This window comes from Meleagris gallopavo, chromosome 5, assembly GCF_000146605.3.
Source record: "Meleagris gallopavo isolate NT-WF06-2002-E0010 breed Aviagen turkey brand Nicholas breeding stock chromosome 5, Turkey_5.1, whole genome shotgun sequence".
In the NCBI taxonomy this organism is placed as follows: domain Eukaryota; kingdom Metazoa; phylum Chordata; class Aves; order Galliformes; family Phasianidae; genus Meleagris; species Meleagris gallopavo.
In genome coordinates this window covers 26,614,975-26,639,903 of record NC_015015.2, presented here as the reverse complement: position 1 = coordinate 26,639,903, position 24,929 = coordinate 26,614,975, and the positions used below count along the sequence as shown (strand labels likewise).

The 24,929-nt window shown below is 39.6% G+C and overlaps 1 protein-coding gene across 2 annotated transcripts in view; it reads right to left on the bottom strand.

Annotated features, from left to right (window-relative positions):
- Positions 1-6,319: 6,319 nt before the first annotated feature.
- LOC100538679 (cytochrome c oxidase assembly protein COX16 homolog, mitochondrial) overlaps positions 6,320-24,929 on the bottom strand; it is a 29,265-nt gene continuing 10,655 nt past the window's right edge. For both annotated transcript variants that reach the window (XM_031553569.1, XM_019615629.2), the window contains 2 exons: positions 19,020-19,082; positions 6,320-6,674 (listed from right to left, as the gene is read on the bottom strand). In XM_031553569.1, coding sequence (XP_031409429.1) covers positions 6,558-6,674; positions 19,020-19,082 — 180 coding nt within the window. In that variant the 3' untranslated portion in view covers positions 6,320-6,557. The remainder of the gene's footprint in view (positions 6,675-19,019; positions 19,083-24,929) is intronic.

Sequence of the window (24,929 nt, the reverse complement as noted above, 5' to 3'; positions counted from 1 at the left end):
GCAATACAGCACTCTTTCTCAGGAAGCAGCCTAGGTCCAAGAGATGCTCTTCCTTCAGTGGCTGGCCTTTATATGAGCACAGAGCAGCTCCCACCTGAGTCCACTCCTTTTGCTCATGTGCGGAGCACAGGTGCAAGCAATGTGCCTGTACTCCCCAGGCCAGCCACACTCCTTCACCAGGTGCTCAATCATCAGCTCAAGCCCTGACCTAACAGTTCTCCTCCAACAAGTAATTTAAAATGATGGAAAACCTACACCTATCTTTTACACATGCGTAGTGCCCTTTTGAGACTAAGAAAAATGCTGGATTTCTTCTTATTATATTACAGCTATGTGAATTCTGTTTGAAATTTTTAATACAAAATGACATAATTTAAGACAAAATTAACAGAAATAAATTTAGGTTGCAGTTTTAGTGAAAGGAGGGAGACAGAAGGACTTGTTTTCAGACACAACAACATCTCAGCTGACAGTAAAAGCCACAGTGTCATCAGCCAGGAGAGCAGAACATTGGAGACAGTAAGGAAAAGGTCTTCTTACCCAAAACCTGTCAACTGCGAGCGTGCAGCTTACCCTGTGCAGGGTAGGGATAACACTCCTGTGCACTGCCACGTGTGCAGCTACACACACACTGAGCATGAAAGACACAGATTCACCAATTAACTGAGGAATTGACTACAGCAGTTGGTTCAAAAATGTATCCGAGAAAAATAATCTATCTGGTTGACTGACATTTAGTAACTTGTTCATTGAGAGGAATCTATGTTGTTACATCACTCTTACTGAAAATATTTTGGGGGGGGAAAAAGTTTTGGAAACTGCTGAAACGTTCTGTGTTGATGTTCTTTTGAGCAAAAAACATGCTTCTAAGACCAGTGGCTTTTCATTATTGAAGTTAAGCTCCCTGAGAAAAAAGAATCAAGAACAGGAAAACACAAAAAGCAAAATAAAACATCACCGTTCACTCAAATACAATCATTTCTAAAACCACTACCTTTCAAAACACAATACCTGACTTTTCATTCTGACTTGAGACAAGAGCATTTTTAAGCCCAGAAGTTCTTCCCGAGACAGAAATGATTTTCCTTTTTCCTCTATCCAGAGGGACCAGTCAGAAAGAACACTCTGTTTTCTACTACTATTTTTGTCCCTAAGCTTTTCTTCTTCTCACTTTTTAAATTATTTTCTCTTAGTTTCTTTTTATTTTCTTTCCTTTTCTAAAATGCCCTATGTACTGTAAAACAGAAGAAACTTGAGCTGGGAAGCCAAGATTATTTGCTCTTTCTCTCCTCCTTTCCTCTGTTATTCAGAGGGAGTATGAAAAGAGCTATATTAAGCTGAAATTTTATTCTGCCATCCTCTATTCAACAAAAGATAGTCCACTAAAGCCACTAAATCACAGATAACACTTCTCTGGGCAACATTATTAGGAGCTGACAGCTGGTGATGGATGAAGATCTCATCTTTTAAAGAAAAAAAAAATACATTTAATTTCCTTTGTACATAAAACAGAGAGCACAGCATTGTGTATCTAAAGATAAAAAGAGACCCAGTGTATGCAGGGTGCCATACTTAAGGGGATATAATAATGGGGCTGTGTTTCAGAGCTTACATTTTACAGGACATCTTCAAATTAATTTAGAAACCACTATTCTTCAACTCTCAATAGACAGAGAACACTAAAAAAAGCAGAGGACATTTTGCGATCAGCTCCATTAGAAATAAGCAGTGCGGAGCCTGAGCTGTTACTTTTTAGGAAGAACACTGGGAGAAAAGAGGAAAAAAAGAGAATGCATCTAGAGGACAGACTGATGGGTTTCTCTCTGATTATTCCTGGGATTAAGCAAGACTCCTGGGAGCCACTGGTGCTCCCCAAGACTGATAACGGAAAGGATTTGATACAGAACATGCACAGAACATTCACAGTAGAGTCAGTATCAACGCCAAGGATTTCATCTGCCACCTTGAAAGATGGCTAAATGTTAAATTAAATACAGCTATTTGTCCATCAATTAAAGCACATCAAGCCCGACCCCAAGTATGCTGGGTGAAAGCACATAAATTTCTCCTGTGGAGACGGATAATACACAGCGCTGCCTTATTGCTAGTTTGTTTATTTTTTCCCTCAAATGACCTGTGACCACGACACATTCTACTTTTCACATTTGCAATGTATAACTGTATTTTACATGGCCTTTCTGCAGCACTAACAGCTGCTCCTTTGGTTGAATTTAATTTTAGCACACCTCCCAAGCAGGAGATGGTGCGGATGAAACTTTAATTACCTGTCTGTGCTAAGGAGGACTTTAACTGCACATGTTCAGCATGAAAATACAGTCTGTCTGATTCCAGCGGTAGGAAAGACTGCTTTGGTTCCCTGGGGTAAGGAAGAGTTTAAGAAAAGCATCTGTATGGAGTTCTTGTTTCTATGTCCAGACTTTGGATGCGTCTGGCTACAAGACCTCATAGGAAAAGAAGGCCCAACAGTGAGCAGTGACCTTACTTTGAATACAAACTTGTAGTTAGCTAGGCTAAAATACAGGGGATGTTTACTGAGAACCTTACTCCATTGAAGGATGAAAAGAAAGTTTCCACTGAAAACACTGAGAAAAAGCAGCCTTTCCAAAAACAGAAGTTTATGGAAAATTCTGTGCTCATCTTCAGGTCAAAATGGCTTTTCGCTTCCTCTAAGACTTTAGACTAACACTTTCTTTATTTTTCTCCAGCGCCCATAAGAAACATTGCTTGAATTGAAGGACAATACTTAGGCTTCTGTCTTTCTTATAGAAAGAAAAGCCCATAGAAAATGCTGGAAATCAACATGCAACTTCTCCTGGGCTTGTGCTGGAAGTTCGAACTCAGCAACTTAAAGCAAATCCAAGATCATCGAAAATTACAAGGATCTATGTATGCATTTCAGAAGGTGAAACAGACTGCTTTAAGTTTCACTTCTAAACGTATACATGCAGTCAACTGTAAAACTCCCACAGTACACTCACCTTGATATCACTCCAGGTTACCACTTCTCTGTGCAGAAATGGGTTTCTCCTGAACGGAGTGCTCAGCACAGTGCACATGTTCCTGCCAACACCGATCAGTGTTACCAATCCTGTTTGTCAGGATTGCTCCCCACCTGCTGATGGGGTGTATCTAAGACACTGTTAAGAAATTTCTGCATTCTGTACTCTGTTTTAAAAGTTCCACCACTCATCTCTCATTAGGTCCCTAAAAAGTAATGCCTTCTATTTGTTTCCATGCAAACTACAACAGTTACAAAGAGCACAATAACACTATTTGATAGAGCAAATTCTCAGCTACAAAACACTGTTTTTCAATACAGTCACCGCCATTAGCCAACGAGCTGATCGAGACACTCTTCATTTTGTGATACCACAGCTGTGCATGGCCGCCCAGAACGCAGCTTGCCTTTTTCATTGCCGTCCCCACTGCTGAAACAGTGCTAACAGCTGGCAACCATCCAGTTGGATACTCACCAGTGCTACACTGAGCTCACAGATTCACAGGGGCTTGGAAAGGACCTCTAGGGACCACCTCCTCTAACCCTCTGCTAAAGCTCTCCCAATCCTGGAGACAGCTGTAATTCATCACCTCTGAACTCTCAGCTACAGGTGCTGGATGCTCAGATTGACAAATCAGGAACTTAGCAGGGCTGTCCCCAGGTCCCCTAGAGATGATCAGAAGTGGATTTCAGAAGGATAATTAAAAAAAAAACAAACCAAACAAAAAAAATCCAGCCAAAATAAGCATGAAACCCAAACCAACAAATGTTTGCCTCTCGCTCGTGTTACGAACTACAATTCTTATTTCTGGAGTGTCTTCTATTTCAGGATGTGTGACAACTTAAGAGACTTTAATAGTCTCTCTCAGTATGGTACTTTCCTAAGTATTATTTGCAATTCTGTTGCTGAGAAAAGCATAGCATAAAACACGAGGCTGTCGTCCAAATCCATGGCAATAAGGTGAAAATCCTGAGGCAGCTCTACCCATTTTATGAAGGGGACAGCTTCTGAAGCTGCCAAATGTCACTGTTGTTTTTTTGTTGTTTGTTTTGTTTTTGTTGTTTTAATTCAAAAACGAATCAAGGGTGGGGAGGGGGGGGGGAAGGAATAAATGGGATTTTTTAAGTGGAAGATCACTAAATACTCAGTCCAACTGGGACTATCACTTCATGCGTATCTTGAAGAGAAGGGGCAAGTTAAAATGTTTTCCAACTGAATGTCATTTCTCTGCTAAGATAATTCCATCACTTTCCAGAGATGTCATTTCAAAGGCAGTTACAAATATGCCCTTGGAAACTGTAAGAAATACAACACCTATGAAAGTGAAGCAGGGGAACATTGTAACCCACAAAGAAATATCAAAAGCCAAAACTGGGTCCTAAATCACAACATTAAAAGTGTTCTCCACAGACTTAACTGCAACCACATTCCAGAAATGTTAAAATAAGATTACTGATCCCAAAATACCCCTCATATCAATTTCCTAAAAATACATGGGTTATTTTCAGTGTGTGATTTGGCCATGAAGGAATGTGATACACATAAAGGCTTCATGAAAGAGAAATATCTTTTCTTCTTCCCATGAGGGAAGAGGTAACTTTTCCTATGTGCTGTTCTTAGAAAGCCACGTGCTTATTTCAGGGGTAGTATTCATCCATAATGTAAGCCAGTGTTGCAAGACTGGGAGCTACTGATTCCTCACCATCTGCAAAATAAAGGTAACTTCAGTCAAGGCTGGGAAAGGAAGACACTTCCTCCGGAATAGACATAATGAATCTGAAGAATCCACTTAAGATGGATCTATGCCATGCAATGTAAGGAAGCAATTCCAGTGGTCCAGCTAGCACCTTAGCAGCTGCTGTGTAGGAGCTCTAGCTCAGGGAAGGCTGTCACTGCACTTACTGCACTCTGGGCAATCAATCTTGCTGCTGCCAGTGGAGCTGCATCAGAATTTGAATTTAGGAGCTGAAAAGATGCTTAGCAAGTTAGGTAGTTTGAGTTGCTCCTTATTTGCCTGAGAACATCATCTTAACTTCCAGGTAAAAAAAAATGTAGGAACAATGAAATGTTCCTTTTTCTCTAGTTGTAGCAAAGCTTAATGTCCCATATTCTTGGTTTTTATAATAATTTCCTTATAGCATATACATTTGCCTTGTCTCGTACTGCTCCTCTTGGTCCTCTCATGGTTATTTTAATTTGCTAGCACGTTTACTTACAAGCAAAGGTATATATGATTCTGCACAGGGAAGCACAAAAACACACAGCTCCAGCCTTGTTCCAAATGAGATACACATTCTGATGGTCTTCACAACTCTGTCAGGAGAAAGCCTGCAGAAAACATAGCTAAGACATTTTTCTTAATGCTTTATGACTTGCTTCTCAAACTCTTCAAAAATCAAGGTAGCTTTCTCTTCCTGAAAAACTGGACCTTATCACAAGAGACTGAAAAAACTACATGCTGAGGGAAGATTTACATGAGCACAAGGAAGCTACCCCTAAATAAAGTGTCCAAAAGGGCATTTCGATTGCATTTCACAAATCCCCTGCAGAGAGAATAACCACATGTTTGTGAGTTCCCAAGGTTTTTACCTATAGGCATCACTGAATACTCTGAATCCAGAATCTACTGGATTTGTGCTCTAGTGCTCCATTCCTCTGAAGAAGCATGTCCTCCTCTAATAGCAAATAAGCAGGAAAGACAAAAAGGCGTTTCAGAATAATTCATCAAAAGGTAAGCATTTTTGTGCATGTGCACAAATATACATGTAATCATACAAGTAAGATGTGCTTTACCACTACAAAATACTTCAGGAAGATGCCGCTGCAATGCTTGCTCACATGAAAACTACGCAAGGTCTTGGTAACTTGAGCTGAGAAGCTCCATCACAAAGGTCTTGCCTGCATGCAGACATTGATAGTTAAACTAATAAAAAGTCAGCCCATAGCTAAATAGATGCTACTTGACCAATTACCAGCTGACACTCTGCACATGCTCCTGTACAGACAAGTTCCTGAAAATGAAACACAAGAATATTATTTAGCCAAAAACAAGCTCACTGTTTCCGAACAGTTCATATGCCTGTGGAGTCCCTTCCAAGCTTAAGAGCTTGAAGTCATGCAGGGGCTCTCCAAAGCAGCACTTATCTGGTCACACACATCAAGATGACAGCACTGTTGTTTTCACTGTGGCACTGAGAAATGACTCTTGAAATGTGAACTCTTGCTGAAGCACCTCACTTTTGAGCTGCAGTTGCCAAAAAACAATGAGAAAGGAAAACTGTGATATTCCCAAAATCAGCTTTTTTTAATTGAGAACTCTCATATACAGCCTGTGCAATTCTGTGCAAATGGAAGCAAACAAAAAGCTTCATACAACATAGTGCTTTTTGGTTTGATCTCACATTTAGTTATATACACATTGGCATGAATTGCTCACGGCAATTCCTCCATCCCAAATCTGTTCCTGATGCAGGATTAGGAAATAATGTAGTCCAGCCTGAGACTTGGTTCTGTAGGCAGCAAAGCAGGCTTGCTCAATCACTCTGTCTTGAGACGGGCAGCCTCCCGCCGCTGCTTCTGAACAGTCCTGGAATCTTCCCACAGCTGGGGTCCTCTGATGTTCTCCCAGTTATCGAAGTCAGATTTTTCCAATTTCTGCAGATAAACATCAAACAGAAGTGTCACCTTGAAAGCATTATGATTTAAAATATGCATTAATCTGAACTGTCTTCTATTTGCGCAAGACATAGCATCACCATCGGGGTGAAGAACTGTCATCCACCCTCCAAAAGTTGTTCAACAACAAAGAAATAATTTGGAAGCATTCATAGAGCTAATAAATGATTAAGGTGGGCATTACTGCCACTGCTTATCAACAGATAAGGAAAGGTAGAACAGGAAGACCTACAGCATCTGAACATGACTGAAGGCATGAAGGTATTCATTCTTTCTTCGCTCACCTTGTTTTCCAGATCAGTTCTTCATGTGCAAGTCTGCCTAGTGCTGAGTTGGGAGGGATAAGCGTTGGTATAGCTGCATCACTTTTAGTAGTGACCTGAAGTATTCTGTCAGCACAGATACAAACCTTGCTGGAAAAGAGGAATCATCCAGCACTATGAGAGACAGTAACAGTGCAATTCCCTCAAATCCATGCAGTTTTAACTGGAGAGAAGTGCACAACGCTTTCTGCTGCCTAGCTTTATATGGCCTCTCACAAAGTCATACATAGGATGTGCTTACCGGCCAAGCTGTCAGCATATACTTAAAAACTAGTTAGATTTTAAATGATCTCCTTATCTGTTCCTACTATCCCCACTCAGACGAGGCACTCACCACAGCCCTTATCTAGCCTCACAAAAAGGAGAAAGAGGAGCCCCTCTAGCTTCACCCATCAAGTGATGCTGTTGAGGAAGCTGCTGCTGTCGAACTCACCTCCACAGTCCCACTGGGAGAGATGCAGATGCACCTGTCAGATGCAGATCCAGAGCCAAACCCCACCCAATGCTCTGCAGATGACAGCTTGCTCTATCAAATAGTGCTACTGTGTTCTTTTTACTTGCTGTAGTTTGCACTGAAATAAATAGGAGGCACTGCTTTTGGAGCAACCTATATACTTAATCTGAGCTTGCAGTTTAATTTGCATGCAAATACTGAGGGACTTTAAAAATAACTGCAAAACAATTCAACAGCTATCACAGACCCGCAACTGTGAGTTCATGTTATATAAAAGTTTTCTGCCACTTCTACAATTTGCAATGAGGTTTGTCAGATATCAAAAGAAATTAGGCAGCGCTCAGCAGAAGATCTACGTGAACACACACACAGACACAGCAGACTTTCACTAGGTAGAAGCAGCTGAGTTTCTCATACACTGGAGCTGGCATGGGTCTTTCTGAAGCATGGCCCTCACTTCTTTTCACATCTTATAACTAGCTGCTATTTGATTTCAGCTGGAAGGGATCTGAGCTGATGTAGGAGGAGGGAGAAGGAGGGTGCTTAGGGAAGGTACACACACATCGTCCCATGCATCAGAAACTATCCACTCTGCAAATTCAGACTTTAACACCTGATTCATAGCAGTTTCAAGGAAACTACACTAAAAATAACTTTGTGCTTTAGCATATGGCAGGCCTGCTGATTTTATTAAGCACAGAGGTACCACACAGCTGTGAAGTTCTAAACCACTCCCAGGGGTGCCCAGCTCCCAAAGTCCGAACAAGAAACAGCATTTAAAATACATACCACAAAGCCTGTGGAACCCAAAGATACACTATGTAAGTCTATCAAGAGAGAGATGCATATTGGAGAACATTGCCAAAAGTTTGTATTAATCTGCTCCAGAAACTTCACAATGGCTTTTCAAAGAGTTTTATAAAACTCTTCCAATGGAAAGAGTAAAAGCAGCTGGAAAACACACAGTGATCTGGTGACAGAATAAAGCTACCACAGCTCTCTGCAGTAAACGCAATTGCCTCAAACTACAGAACAGATGAGATCTATGTAGAGCTCTTTTTTTGTCAATTAAAACACAAAGAATTAAAGAGTCTACTGAATGCAAAAAGAAACATTTTTTCTTATTTATTTTCTTTATATTTACATAAAAGAAGGTAACTTCTTTCCCTCTACAAAGCTTCTTCAGACTACCCAAGCTGCATCGCACTGTTAGAATTCAGGCATGATGGCAGGGTTTCTTTCCAAATGAAGTGAACCTGACTGGACTCATTTTATTTTATTTTTTTTTATTTCAGATATTTTATTTTTAGACACCTGTACTGTGCCCACCTAATTTCACCATAAAGATGGTAAACCACCTCCAGCTTTTACTAAATCCATACAGTCTGGCAGTTTTAAAAGTGAAAAGCTTTTTTTCCCCCAGTCAAATGTACTAAATAGTCAATCATTGGAGACTACAATGAAATGTAATCAGATCAGACCAGTCCCACTTTCCCTGCTCGTCTCAAATAGCCCCAGGGATAATGAAAATTAGCTGTTTAAAGTAAGATCAGTGTAGTCCATTAAATCTACTGATTCACTTCCTAAATCAGCTAAACTGCCTCTTAAAAGTACAGGACTGACAGAAGCTGTAAATCCAAGAAAAAATGCAGTTATGCAGGCAGGCACAGTGAACAAAAAAGAACATTCAACTCTTTGCCACACAGCTGACTTTTAGAACTTTTGTTAAACAGCCCGCCTGGCACCAGTGCACCGCTGAGGACAGAAAGAAGCCTTCATTTCTGAGCTGCTGGTTCAAATATCTGGCTGGTTGGCTAGTAAGTAAAAGCCATAATCCTCTGTTAACCTTACACTAAAATATATATTTTTTTAAGAGTTTGAGTTCTACTCTTGCAGGATCGTTGTCATGCCACAACAAACCCAAATTGGCAAAAATGAGTGTAGAGCCTTGCTGCAGTGATGGACTTAATTCAGAGTTGCCACTTGCAATAAACGTTTGGCTGTAGTCTGCTTCCCACATGTGAAATCTTGTTTATTGCATAGCGCGTTGCAATAAGTTCTGTGACGAGTGCCATAGAAAGAAATGACTCTAATTCAAAGAGACAATTATTTCCCATTATTATAGTAAGCAACCCCATTTGCAGATAAAAGCCAGGGAAGAACATTCTACAGCTGAGAAGCAATGAAAGAAATGCATTAAACTTGGCTGTTCTTGCTAGACTGTCAAAACAGCTTGAAGTCCATGAAAGATAGATTGAGGAGCTCCATTCTGACACAGCGATGCAGAGGTGCAGAATTAAGGTTTACACTATACTTCCTCCAGAGGGACTGAAAGCCTCAAGTTTATCATCACATTTCTCTGGCCTTATTATTATTTTTTCCACAGCACTTTCCCAGAGCCATGTCTCTGACATCTCATTTTCATAATAAAATCTTGGTTTCGCTCACTTTGCTTACGATATGACAAAATTTTATATTTAATTATCTGTAATTAGCATCCCTAAGATTAAAAAGAGGTACCTCTCTTTTTTTCCAACTAGATAATGTTTAGTTTTTATATTAGTAATACATAAGCATATTAGGAAATTGAATGCTATGGCCAGAATATTTTTTGCTCAGTAAGGGAAGAAATGTGAAGTTTCTGCATTTAAGTCTCCGCAGGTTTAATTATCATTTTAGCTTTGCTGAAGACTGACAAGATCCACACAGATTAAACCAACAGAGTTCTTGTTGCTACCTTTGGTAGGACCCAATGCTATTCACCTACAGCACAAACAATTAACTTATCACGAGCTTGGTTAAGAGGCTCTTTCCACATAGGTTATTTTCCCCTTAGTTTGGACAATTCAGCACTGTGGAGCAGTGCCCCAAATCAGAAAAACTGAACTACATAGGGACATACTGTTTAGAGATTAACTCTATTTAAGCATAAGACTATGCAAACACTCCAACTGGCATGGCAGAATGAATCGTAGGACTGAGAGTGAACAGAAGTATCTTTAGTTCGCAATGTTGTAAAGGATTTGTATCATAGATGCCATCTATTTGCAATGCTAAATTGTCTATTACATTTTTTTCCCAATTTGAAGAATGAGAAATGCTTGCCTTCATCTCAGAGGTATCATTAAATTTAATGCTTGCAGAGTGCACTCATAATCTCATGTGAAGATGCAACAGTGATACAAATTACTTAATAAAACAAACAATTAAGGTAGTTGATTAGAACTATATGGTTACACAACTTTGCCATGACTTCCTCCTTCACTCTTAATGTGAAAATCTTGGAAGTCACACTAAATCTCACGAAATAACTTGCTATTTATACATCACATTCGCAAAGCACCCACAATGAACTTCTGGGTTCAAAGAATGTACGGAGCAGTATGGATGAAGTCAAGAGAACTCAAGCTGCATGGGTCATTTGCTTTATCGTTTTTTCCTTCATCAAAATTGAAACTCTTAAACACTCAATGTAAAAAGAACAGCACGAGTGCAATATTACACCTGCAAAATTAAATGTCCAAAATTCAGCAAATTCCACAGTGAATTAAGTAATGAAATACATTTAGCATGGCTTCCATTTCCCTGGTATATGGAAGTTTCATTAAGCTACGGTTAACATGCGCTTGGAAGTAAAAAGCTGCTTACTGAGGTTTATTTTATGAATTTACACTTTGGGAGACTTAGCCAAGCTGACAGCAGTGAGAAATTTCTGGATGTTAAGTGTCTGATCTTGCCAACTTTGCATCATAATGAACTCTGCAAAGGTCTGTCCTGGTTTCTGCAGCAGAACCCTATAAAAGAGGGACAGACACTTGGGATGTGTGCAAGCTCTCTTTCAACTATTGAAAGCTCAGCTTGGCTGAAGGAGATGCAAGATCTTTTGCAGTGCAGAAGTGCAGTAAGAGCAACAAATCACTCCTGAACCCTCTAGGTCTGTGGCTAGGAGGAAGAGCAGATGGATTTCCACAGCCTTTCCCTGTCTGGAGCCCACAAACGCCTGCTGAATTTTTAAGCTGGCAACACAGAGAAGGTTTCTTTCAAGTATCTTACTTGGATTATAAATATACTTTCAAGTGTGAACTATTTTTTCACTAAGTGTATCTAAAGTTTGGCAAAATATATCTGTCTAATGATTACAAAAAAAAAAAACAACAACCAAAACCTCTCGAACATCTAAACCAAAAAGCATTGTACAAGGATCAAAATACACTGGACTTACAAGTAACACCTGGTGTTTTTCCCTCTGAAGAGATCTGAAAATTAGCCTTTTACAGGCTTCTTATGTGAGAGAAAAAAAGCTGTAATGAATATCAGAGGGAAAGGGCTAAGAGACTACCAGTAGAAGAAATGATCAGGTGCTGTGAAACTGCAAAACTAACACAAGTGTGTGGAAATAAGAAAAGAAATAACTAGAGGAGTTTTACAACAATAATGTCAAATTAAATTTCAATCCAAGCCTTCACATGACTACCTCAAAGTAACCACACTCTTTCAAATCAGCAGCCAACTGCATTAACTAGTGTAGCTCTCTAAGCTGCTGATTTAAGCCTGTGTCACACACAGCACCGCCCCTATTCTGGCCTCGGCCAGCTCAGGCAACACATACAGTTGCTGTTCTTTACAACTTCCTTTCTCTTCTATACCTTCCTGCTGATTTTCAATACATTTCTCTTCCAGAACTCGCTTGTCAATTTATATGCTTAAGCAGAATGCTTTTCTCTTTGAAAAACTATGGCTTTGGTCAGCTGTTAGCAGAGCAATTTCAATCCTTCCAGCCAAAAATAGTTTTTCTGATGACATCAATGGCAACTTTTGATTTGTGTTATTGGGCAAATGTTTGATGAGGACACTTATATGGGTGCTGGTGCCCCACTGTAATGCCAAGGTCAGTAAAGATTCTTCTCAGCAATACTGTTGATGGCATAGTAAACAAGTAGCTTGAAAATACACCATTCAATATGTCTGTACCAATGGGCCCTCAAAATGTTGTACCTAAGAATGACTGAAGTACTTATCTGAATTTTTCCAAGAATAAAGAGGAATTTTTAGGAGGTAAATTCTGGGGTATTACTTTGGCTGGAGTATATTTCAGGTTTGAACTTCGCCCATTTTCATTTTTAAGCTGTAAGATGGCACAGTGGAACGCTGCCTGCCCAGTGACCTGCTGGGAAGATGCCACGAAAGGATGGCGCACCGCAGATCAAAACATTAACAGCATTTCATTCAGCCTTGTAACTTCTCAATGAACAAAAGTCAACTCTAACCAGACACATCACAATGTCCGGAGTTAAACAGGGAATGTGACCACTCAATTCTTAAGAACTTGATTATTCCATTAAAAACTGCCAGTATCCATGATCAGTCTCCAGCACCATCTCATTCTCTGCTTGATCAATACGTCTCTTAAGACATACAGCATCCCACTCTCTGACAGTAACTTGCAATGCACAGTATGTTTGTACTGTTTAAGCGCTAAATAAAGATGGTCAACAGTAATTTGAGAAGTAAGCAAAAAGCATGTGAGAACTGTACAGCAACCTTCTGAAGTATTTCAAACAGCTGGAGTGCCTATATGGGCATCATCTGGCAGTCACAGAATACTCCAGATAGTTTCTAAGGAAGCTCTTATCTCAGAGACCTGGCAAAGTGGCTTTTCATTGGCCACTTCATGTTAGTTTTGCTTTCCCTTTTCCTTTTTTGTCCATTCCATAAAAACTATCTGCTTTGCTTTATCCACTTCAGAGGCAGTAAATGCAAGGAATGTATAAAGCCTCAGCAGCATGGCTAAATTCCCGTACACTGTATTAAAAGCTACTTTAGAGTTATTTTATACCAAAGATCTAGCAATTCCCCACTGGAGATCCAGTAATGACAGATGTGCTTTACATTTCTACATAGTCAGTTTCTCAGAAGAACACTCCCAGCGCTGCCTGAGAGATATCTGCATCCCCTAGGACCATAAATGAACAAATTCAGTTGTGCTGTGTGAATGCCACTTTCCCTACTTTTTTGTTTTTTTGTTTTTTTGTTTTTAACTTTTGGTGACAGAGAACACACAGAGTTGGCCCTAACATGATGAGAGCTGCTCAGTTCTTCTGGGTTAAAAAGCCACACAAGGATGCAGGCAGTTACAAAGATGTCTATTTTGGAAAAGGAAGGAAAAGAGATTATTTGTTCAACATATGTGTATACTGCAATCCAGTTTGCTGCCAGACTGCATTGTTAGCTGCCTTACTTTGGTTTTTACCAGTGAGAAATCAGCATCATCTTATGCGGATAAGAAACATGAAGATGCAATACACATAAAGAAACAGTTCATAGCTACAGAGAATCCCATGCAAAGAGATACGCTATAAAAATGAGTAGAAAAAATAAATTACAGGATTGTTTGCAAAGATGAATTCCAGAAATAAGGCCAGTGGGAAGTGATGCCCTGTGAGCTTTCCTCAGGAGGTGTGTGTCTCTTTCTGAATGAAAGCTTTCTCATAGCACCTCTTCCTAAGACCTTATTCCACCCACCACTAAATTCCACCTTTATTTGATTGTTGTTGTTTGTTTGGTTTCTTTTAATCACATTTTGAGGTACAGTACACTAGAGCTTTGAGAGTGCAAGGAGGAGGAGAAAACTGCTTGGGTATAGACTGCATATATACTCAGAATAAAACTCCTAGTGCAAGATATTTTTAACCAAAATCTTTTCCTTGTCTTGTCCACGGCAGTCTCTATGGCAAGCTAACACCACTTTGCCCTTCTCTACAAAACCAGAAGTGATGAGTGAAAAAAAGAGTCCCCAATTCGTTTTACGCTTGAGTAACTGAAATGCAAACAGCTTCATCCAGTGCTTGTCCAGTGTACAACCTGGAAGACAGGCAGAACCTGTGGCTGTCCGGAGCAGCTTTGCTTAACAACACTCTGACAAAGAAAAGATGGGAAGGGCTTAAAGGAAGAAGGAACAACATCTCATCTCACTTGGTGTCATAAACTTGGTGTGGATTTTCTTCCCCAATATTTTTATCATCTCTTAAACAGCTCAAGATAAATAGCCACTAGCATTTAGCTCACAGACACTGAAGTAAATCAATCAAACTGGCCAATCCATTAATTCTGAAACAACAACAACAAAGTCAGTAATCCTCTGGTACCAATAAGGAAACCAACAAGATGCTTGCAGATTTCAGCCTCTGCTGAATTATCTTCCAGTACAGTCCTCCCATCCGTACCTCTAATGTATCTACTGAATACTCTTAAGAGAGTAAATACACAGGCTATAGTCCCAAACCACCCCACCATTGTCTGATTTTGATTTTTTAACTGTCCTGGATAAACATTTTAGCACTGCAATTGCAATACCTCTGCTGTAATTCTCCAGACAAACAGTGAGACGTCCATTCAGAGCTTACGCTGACCTTTATTTGATCTATCAAATTACGAGGAACAAAATCTGCAAACTACTCAGATACATTAAACCAGGAGAAGTGTTCTCTAGACAATCACACAGCACTGTATTCTACTCACTTATCCTGTGCCAAGTCCAACAGTTCACAACCAGCTGAAGGAAAACTTTAAAATTTTGCAATTTAATGTTCTGTAAGACAGACCTTTTTTTGTTTGTTTGTTTTTTGCTGTTATGTTCAAACGATGTTCCTATCTGTTAATAATGGCCTTTGCCTCTAATCTATCTTTGTTGCATCAGAGAACTCGTCAATAGCTAGCACTTTCTTCTAATGAAGGTATTTATATACAACTAACGTTCCTTTAGGTACTTTTAAAAGTATTCAAATCTTTAAAGTTTCCTTTGAGGCATTTTCTCAAGCCCTAAGTGCACATATTCAGCCTTTTCTGCAACCTATTTGATTACTACAGTCCTGTTCAAAATGTGGACATCAGAAGCGGATATCGCACTTGAGTACGAGCCTCATCAATAACACACTCAGAAGTAAAAGTCATCTCTTCCTACTATCTGCCATTTCAGTTTATATTTATAAAGTCTGAATTAGCTCTTTATGCCACAGCACCACTAGAGAAGATCAATCTGAATTATTCATTCACTGACTCCTAAATCTTTTCCAGAGTTGCTGCATTTCATCACACAGTCCACTCTGACCTGCATTTCCAATTTTTTAACAGATAAGTGGGGCTATTTTAAGGAGTACTTCACTCATTTGATGGGCCTCGCTTACCAAGTAATGCTGAAGAGGTCCCAGCACCTGCCTGGCCACACTTTGACTACTTCAATACTTTGGTGTCACTTGTACATCAGTAATGATTTTACAGTTCTTTCCAGATCACTGAAAAAAGTACTCAATATTGCCTAGATATGTCAACCTGTCAACTTACTTAAAAGAAAACTCTGTGATGTCCTTTTATCAATCTTCTCTACCTTCTCATTTACTATTTTCATAGCAATCATTTTACATTATTTAACTGTTCTTCAGTTCCCACTGGTTAAAAACGTATCTGATTTAAACTCAACTGATTTTTCCATCATAAAACTATAATTCTGTAGGTTATTAATATGTTCTTTTTAAGGTTGTTATTGGCTGTTGGGTTTTTTGCTTGAAAAACCCTAAACAACAATTCTTTATTTCAGGGTCTGATGTGACTGACTGAAGCAGGATTTTTTTTTTTTTACTGTCTACTAGACCACTATTTTCACAAAAGTACAGAAACAAAATGCTAAAATTTTGGCATTACATTTAAACAATGACAAGGAATATATTCTGATTGTTAGGTATCCACAAAAAGTTTGTTACTCATCACCACAATCAGTTCTTTACCCCTCTCTTCCAAACAGTATTTTTGCACTTTCAAATACAATACTCTAGACTTTTGTCACAGGTCAAGAACTTGACATTTTTTACAGTGTGTTCTACAAGGCACAGCTCAGCAGCAGAACTACATTTCCATTAGTACCAGTGACACTAGTGGACAGAGCTGTGATTTATTAGGCAAAAGGGAGCATCAAGGACTAATTGGCTGGATGAGGACACACAAGTGCGTGAGAGGAATGCCTAAACAACGGAGAACACATGCAAAGGTAGCTTGTTCCTTTGGTACAACCTCATAATGAATGGCATTACTAACAGATCTGAGATACAAAAAATGCAGTACATAATTCAGATGCAAATTCGATCTTGCTCAAATCAGTACACTTTCCAGAAACATTCCTATATGAAAAAAGGTAAAGTTTGTTTAGTTTGAGAGGATAGTACTTAGTAAACAAGATGATAAAAACATCTTTGTTAATTTTCTTACTATAATTTGATTGTATCTGTGATTACATCTTTTCTCATCACCACCACATTGAAGAAAAAGTGCAGACTTCAACAGGCATGAAATAGAAGAACTGTTGTTGCCGTCTGTAATAATCCAATAAAGGTATATCCTTAAGCAGAAATTATTACATTCTAAAAGAATCCAGCACATATTCAAAATGTAGACTTTTGTAAGGGCAAGAAGATAACTTTAAAAGTCAGGGGGAGGGGAGAGCAATGGACATTTGCATGCATCAAGCAATCATGCTTCAAAAAAGCTGGCTTGGTCCCCTCAGTAACAGCTGCAGATATAATGCTAATAATATCATAAAATAAGGCTTCACATATTAAAACAGCAACTTTTTTTTGAAACTGCCCTTGATCTTTTATCACACCATATTTAGTAACAGCCACCAGTGTAATCCTCCAATGTGACCTAAATATAGAATTAGATGTTCTTAAGAGCTGGACCACATGGGGTCCGCAGAAAACTGCTCTCCTAAATGTCAGCGGTAACTCGGTGATTGGTTAGATTTTGTCCATCAGAATAGAGAGGCAGTAAGTATTGATTAAAACTGTCAAATACTGACAGAGAGGCTGCGAAGTACACGCTTGACTGCTGAACTGCTGGTGGTTCCACCAGCTTCACTGAAGCAAGGAATGAGTATGCCTCCTGCCTACAAGTCAGCGCTCGCAATAAAGTACATGTTGAGACCGGAGTCCAAAACAGTGATCTGGATCTCTTCTAATTATGTGGAAATTCACATCGATTTGTTTTCCTATACTGGTCTGCCCTCCCTAGAACCCAAGCACTGCTTTGGAAAACTTTCAGCATGAGAACTCTCAGCAGTTTAGATTAAGAAAAAATAAGATTGCTTCTGTCACTTCTGTCCATCAGGAAGGAACCTCATTACCTGAGTAGGCTTGTAATACATTGTTATGCTGGCCACATTCTATTACCATTGATTTCTCCATAAAGCTGATGCAATTATGGCCATTTAAATATTATCCTTCAACTATTTACTTATCTTGCTGGAAAGAAATCTAAGCATATCTGAATACAGATCAGTTGATTTTGTGGTTAGGCAGCAAGTAAAATAGAGAGATGTGGTCCTTTTTACTGCTTGTGGTTCTTCCATATAAATGAATCAGTGGACACACATATATTCTATGGAAAACGAGATGCAGAGTAATTGAAGAGGCATTCAGAACTGAGTGGATTTGTATGTTTTGAGTTTCCACTTGATCTTTCCACATGTACTCAAAGATCAAAACTTTTTATTTCCCACACCAAAGAACACAGTTCGCTATAGAACACGGCTGGCCCCAAATTATTTTCAGTAATGGTAAAACATTGTCATAAGTCTGGCAGGTAGGCAGATGTTCTGCAAAATTACATAGGTAAAAGTGCAAAAGGTTGAGAGTTCTTTCACAGACGAGTCACAGAAGAGTAATGTAATAGAAAGGTTTCATTAGCAAGACCATGTACCGCCATTTGGACACTTAAGTGTGTGAGAGCTATGGGTGTAATCAAGCTCTTGAAGGGCTTGTGACAAGAATGCTGAATGCTATATTCACCGGGAAGACCATGGTGATAGACAAAGTGTTAACTGGACATCTGATCCATGCAATTTTCAAACATTAAAAATTATCTGAATTAGCTTTATGCTTTGCTTCTGGATACAAGGAGTCTTTTTCCAGTTCTCCTAACAAGGCTTTCTGCAGGCCTGAAGATTTATGAAACTCTAAATATTAAACTGGACAAAATAGCCATTTTGAAGCTCAGTAATGTTTGAAGAAAATGTGCTGTGGAGGAAAGAAAGAAATATTTCTCTATAAAATTTCCTGAAATAGTGAAAAAGTAATCACAGTTGTTTGAAAGTTATACAGAAATTTAAAAAGCAAGAAATGGTAAGAAGCAGCACATCAAGTACACTGTTCAGGCTAAAGAGCATCAAAACTTATGCAGAAGTGTTGACGAATACACATAAACATATCATCTAAGCCCAGCATCAGCTCTACTTTTATAGACCAGGTAAACCACACACATAGTGAAATTTATTTGTAGCACTGTACTTGGCACCTGGACATCAAAGTAAAGCTGTTTTCAGAAAGAAGCACTACATGTTCAAAAATCTTCCTGTACATAAAACCTTGTTTTTATTGGACGTCAGTGAGTCAAAGGCAGATGGCTGATCTAATTTTAGATAGGGACAGACCCACCCCACCAGCAGCTAGGGTAATAAAGGGTAGCCAAGGTTATGAGCCCCAAGCAACAGATTTATTTTACCTTATATTCAGACTCCAACGTCACATTGTTCTGCTTCAATTTTTCCTTCAAAGCAGGATCAACCTGTAAAACAAATATATATATGTTTGCTTTTAAGATATTTTTAAAAAAATAAATTTAAACCTCAAATAGTTTAAGTATCAGTACATGAAACCCCTCCTCTCCTCTACATATATGCTGTTTGTTTAGACAGTAGTACGATGAACATAGTGCAAGAACTGGGCTGAAAAGAGGCAAGTCAATAAACTTTCATATCAAAGCAGAAGCACATCTGTGATTAGACCCACATTTGCATGACATTAGATACTTCCACCTGAAGCTGTTTAGATCAACAGTTTTGAAGTAAATAAAGCCTTAAGCAAACAAAAGAAAACCAACAAAGAAAAAACTGCTATCACATTACATATTTTACTCCTGAATGGTGTGTTCAGTGAACAGGCATACAACACACTCTGCTTTACAAAGTCTACACACGAATCAAATTTCCAACTTTCTGGTGAACACACTGCTCTTTCCTGGCTTAGATTCTATACCAAGAATGTTGGCAATTACTGCCAACCTACAGTTAGTCAAAGAACAAACCTAAGAACAGAAATATGAGTGAACAACAGTGGATAAATTTCATGCAGTTGAGCCCAGAGGGAGCTGTGCTCATCCCTCCCCTTCCTAAGCCTTTCTTAAAAGGCCTGAGAGCAGAAACATTCTTCATCCTTAAAGAAAGTGTTTCGTCTTCTTTCTCCTCGAACAGAAATCAGCCAAATGTGCAGTACTCAAACACAGTCTTTAGGCTAATCAGTTAGACTATCAAATCTACCACGACAAATCATTCTCATTTTTAGACCTTAAATACAAATGCTGTTAAACCAATAGATGTGTGAGAGGACTGGAAATGTATTCAGTTCTACAGCTATGGTTCACTAGTCCAACTATGAACAGTTCAATCAACATAAGTTATTATTCTTAATTTGCTACTTCTTGATCTGACTGAAAAGTGCTCAGTTATCCTTACCGTCAGCTTTGAATGTCTAAAATCAGTCTAGAAGAGGAGGGAATACAAGTTAGAGAACTTGTCTGGCTTCTACCTTCAGATTCCGCCCTATTTTGGTCTCCTACACCAAATAAAAAATGAGATGCTATGTCTGCGCCTTGGTATTCAAGGCCTGCACAGAACTGCCCTTCAGTGCAGACAGATTGCCTCTCCCTTTCTGTGACTGTGACCTCCAACAACAGCCATGCCTCATTAGAGCAGCGAACCCATCCATCACAGGCACAGAGTGGGACCTTGCTGGGCGGCCAGGCACGCTGCAGAGCTCGCGTTTGCTGAGATGAGAGCGATCGCTGACTTCAGTGCGTTCAGAACTAAATGCAAACACCATTTGTTACGCTTAGCGTTCTCACAGCACACATACGGACAAGGGGAAATAAATGCTCCAGCAGGTGAAGAAGCAAGAAGGAGGGAGTTTCATTTCCTCCTACGTTCTCCCTTCAGTTAATAAGACACCTGAGATAACACGGTTGGAGCAGCATCTTTACTTAATTAGCTACAGCCATAACTTAACTCCTACAAGGTAAAGGGAAACGAGCAGTGAAGGTCCTTCTGTCCTCACATTTTCTTCCATATTTATTCTTCCCTCTGTGAAGGGAGAAGACTGGCTAAAGCAGATACATCCCAGGCATCCCAGAACTTGTAACTGTTCCACGTTGTCTTTGTAATACTGACAAAAATGCAAAAATGAAAGAGGATAGTTTAAATTTCTCAGAGAAAAACACCACTATCCTATAAATGAGAAACAAAGAAAATCTAATTCTTTAGAAGCACAAATTTTATTCAGCAAATTAATTTACTGAAAAAATAGCAATTAAACCCTATCTTGAGGGTAAACAATGCACACATCTTGGCAAGCACTTAATATTTACTTGACAAGTCGACAAAAGACTCAAACCCAACCTGCAGAACTGGTATTTTGCTTGAAGTTGGACAAAAATACCAGGAAGCAAAGATGTATTTCCTCTTATCTTTACCTTCCCTTTCCCTACATACTTACCTATGATGTATAATTAAAACACACTTGACTCTGCACAGAAGTCGAGTCACACATGCTCTAAAGCCTTGGCTGTGAAGCCCCATTTTGCGGTTGCCAAATCTAAACAGAAGGTCACAAATAATTTTTAGAACTGACAGGGTAGTTGAGGGAAAGTGTGTTCTGAAGCTCTGCTTTCCCAGCATTTGTACCACGCTGCGTAATCCTTCTGACAATACAGTAAGAAAAAAGGGAAACATAATGGACCTATCAACATTCTGAAAAGGCAGATAACATCAATATGAACCACAATCCCAGATTACACCAGGAACACTCACAGTGTGGGTAGAACCAGAGAAGTGCTACATATCACACAGCTCCCACAAGAGCTAAGCACAAGCACACACATTTTGCTTCATTTTGACTGCCATGCCAACACACGTGCTGCTGAAAGAGCTACAAATATTCAGCTACATGTTGAAATGAATCATCAGCTGTGCTGTGAATACAAATCCCCATTGATAAAGCTGATGGGAAAAGGCAAAGCCCAAATGCCCTCACAGCCTGGCACTGGCAGTAACCTCTGCACCATCATTTAGGAGGCAGGCAGGCGCAGAAGACAACATCCACTTGCACCAGCCTCCTGCCTGCCGGCCAAATCTCTGATACTCCTTTAAGATCTATTTAGATCCAAGCTCTGTCACTAAAAATGGAATTCAAAGACGCACGTTGTTCTTTCGATTACTGCACAAGTTGAAATTATTGCTGAAAAGCTACTGAAAGGCACAATAGAAGTATCTGGACAGCTTTCATGAGAAGCCATCAGCATGGCTTGGACACCAGTACTAAAGATACCATTCCCCAAAATGGTTCACCCCTTTACTATTTCTGTGTAAAGCTCATAGCAACGTGAGCGAAACATTCTCAGAGTATGTTGCCCTATACAAGTTCATTTTATATTACATCACTTGGAAACACAAGGGTGGGTATAAAGACAAATCTCAACAAAAATTTTAAGAGCAAAGTTATCAAACTATAATTTCGTCTTATTTCACAAGCTTCCATACCTTCATATTTACCTTTACGAAACTGCTAAAGGTTCTCAAGACTACCAAACAAAAAAACTTCAGGCAGCAAATCACAAAAATATGCCTAGAAATTTTAGTAGGCAGCTACTTGAAGGTGTAAGTCCCTAAAATCCTTTTAAAAGATGGCTCACTTCTCACGTTAAGGCTGACGTTCCAGTCTTTCAGTTCGAATTAGCTGGTGTATGCTCCTCCAAGCCTGGTTCTGGGTGCAGACCAGGAGCATCTCATCAAGGCGGGCAGGAACACCTCAAGCCCACAACCCCTACCAGGTTGGGGCCTTCTGCAGCGTGCTGTGAGAAGCTGCCAGCCCCTGTGTTTTCTTGGGTAAAGAGTATTTCTTAATTTGCGACACAAATATTCCTGGCATGGTTATAAACCTAAGAGCACTGCTACTAAAAATTCTCTAGCTAACAACCCTGTGCTGGTCCTCAGTGACCACAGTTCAATTTGGTTTAGAAGCAAATAATAAATACAGTGACTGAAAACTGTGAACATCGCTTATTTTACCTCAAGGATACCCAAAGGATGGCTCTGTCACCAAGGAGCCCAAAGAACACCACCACTACCCCCCGTCAGTGCATTAAAACAGGCAAGCAGTGTCATCCTCCATTTAGTCTTCAGACAGCAGCGAGTTGATCCACATTTTGATTTTCAAGGCAGCATCCTGTCACCCAGAACAAACGCACGCCCGGGTGTGTAATTCAGACAGCCCACCTTCACAATAGTTATCCTTTATTTACCCATACCTTCTCACTATTTGTAGGCTGGGGTTTTAGGGCAAGCCAAGTTGTGAGTACAGAACATCTTTTAAAACTGTGGGCTCCCTCATGCTACACAGCAATGCTGCCAAAGGACAGCCATGCCATGAGGAGAGCCCTGTGCCTGAACAGGCCCCTCTCACATCAGCCATACACTGGTGTCCAGGGCCTGACCAAATATTTGCACTCCAGACCAAATATTTCCCTCTAGCAAACATTTCCAGAAGACAGAACTTGTCTACCCTAAAACTAGTTAGTTATTTTTACTAAAACATGGGTGCTCTTTCTTACCCAGTTCTCCACAAAATAATATCCCACTGAAAGATTTCAGCTTTTACTTTAGAAATGGGAAGGGCGATGGATAGGATTTAATGAACATGAATTAAGCTTTTTTTTTTCCCCCATCTGCTCACACCAGCATAAACAGATGGGCCACAATTCTCCTGCAGCATCCACAACACAGCCCACAAAATTGACTGCTTACATGAAATTCTGCAGTTTGTTCTCCACACCCATTTTTGAAACCTAGTATAAAACACAAACCACCAGTTCAGGCTGTCCCATAGAATACTATTTTCAAATACACAGATCGTGTCTACTCCTCTAGATGGAAAATCAGCAGTCTTAAGCAGAGCAACTTAAATTTTCCTTGAGGAAAGACTCCAATAAGTTGTTACAAAGTCTGTGTCACAAATATTCCAACCTGCGGCTTATAAGCAGCCTGGGCAGCTGTGGACGTGAAACGACACATCCCAGGACTGGGGCAGTGCCTGTAATCTACAGCTAAGTGTCATTCTGCTAAAGGCAGTAAGAGAACGAAGGTCAGAGCACCAGCAAGAGCAAAGGGCAAGGGAAAACATACCATTACATGTAGCCGCATTCCCAGCAGCCTTTAACTACATTATTCCAAATTTTTGATACACAGAAAACATGTACGTAAGGCTATTGCTCAAGCTTGGATGGGAATACTTCTGCATACTGAGGCAATACTGAGAAGAAATCCAACACTCAGGCTCACATCCTATGACTCTTTCCTAAGATCTGCATAGAACACAGACAGTCAAGCAAAAAATATATATATTTAATCCAGCCTCTGACAGAAATCAATGCAGACATTTCCAAAGGAGCAATATTAAATCTTATTGCAGAAGCAGCTCCCACAGTTTTGGTACATGATGTGCCAGTAATCTCTCAAAATCCAAATCTTCTGCTTGCTTCCAGATGGATTAAAACAAACAAACAAACAAAACAAAAAACAAAAACAAAAACAACAAAAAAAAACCCACCTACAATCTCAAACTCGGGACCATGTATTTTCATATAATAACATAAGGGCAATGCAAGCTACATTGTTCAAAGCTAATACGGAGACCAAAACAACCCCTTCATTAGCAAGCACTTAAGCATATCTAGATTTCTTCATTTAAAATCATCATAGCTAACAAAGTTTTCTAGCTCTGATTTCTGAGAAGAAAAAAAAGTACTCAAGCATTTAATCAATGAATGGTATGCCTTCATATCCTGCTTGATTTGCAGGTGCACATTTATTTGATATATAAAACATAAATTAGCACCTTAGACCTTGGTTTTGAATATGCCACCATAAATTTCACAGTAAAATTCAGCACAAAAACTGCTTGTTTTGCTTGTTTGTACCAGAAAGTACAAAACTTTGGAAGCAACAGCAAAACCCTTCGTGTTTCTGAAAGGTCCCTGCAAGAAAATCCAAATCTTGCTGTGTACATAATGATGCATCAGACCTAAGCGCAGAGCCAACCACCTCTGCAGGGCAGAACTTTCCAGTATGGGATCTCAAGAGTGGCACTCCCAAGCTTTACTATATCCTGGTTCCCTTGTAGCCCAAGAGCACAAGTTCCTACTTGCCAAGAATTGGGTGCAGTTTCAGTTTCCCCCCAGTCTCCTTTTTAGTTTCTTCCGAACAAGAAACAAAAGTGTCAGAGCTTCCAGGTGAACTGGAAAAATATGTTCAAGGCCTCCGAGTGAACTGTGCAAGAAAGACAGAAATGGTTCAGCCTGCTTTTA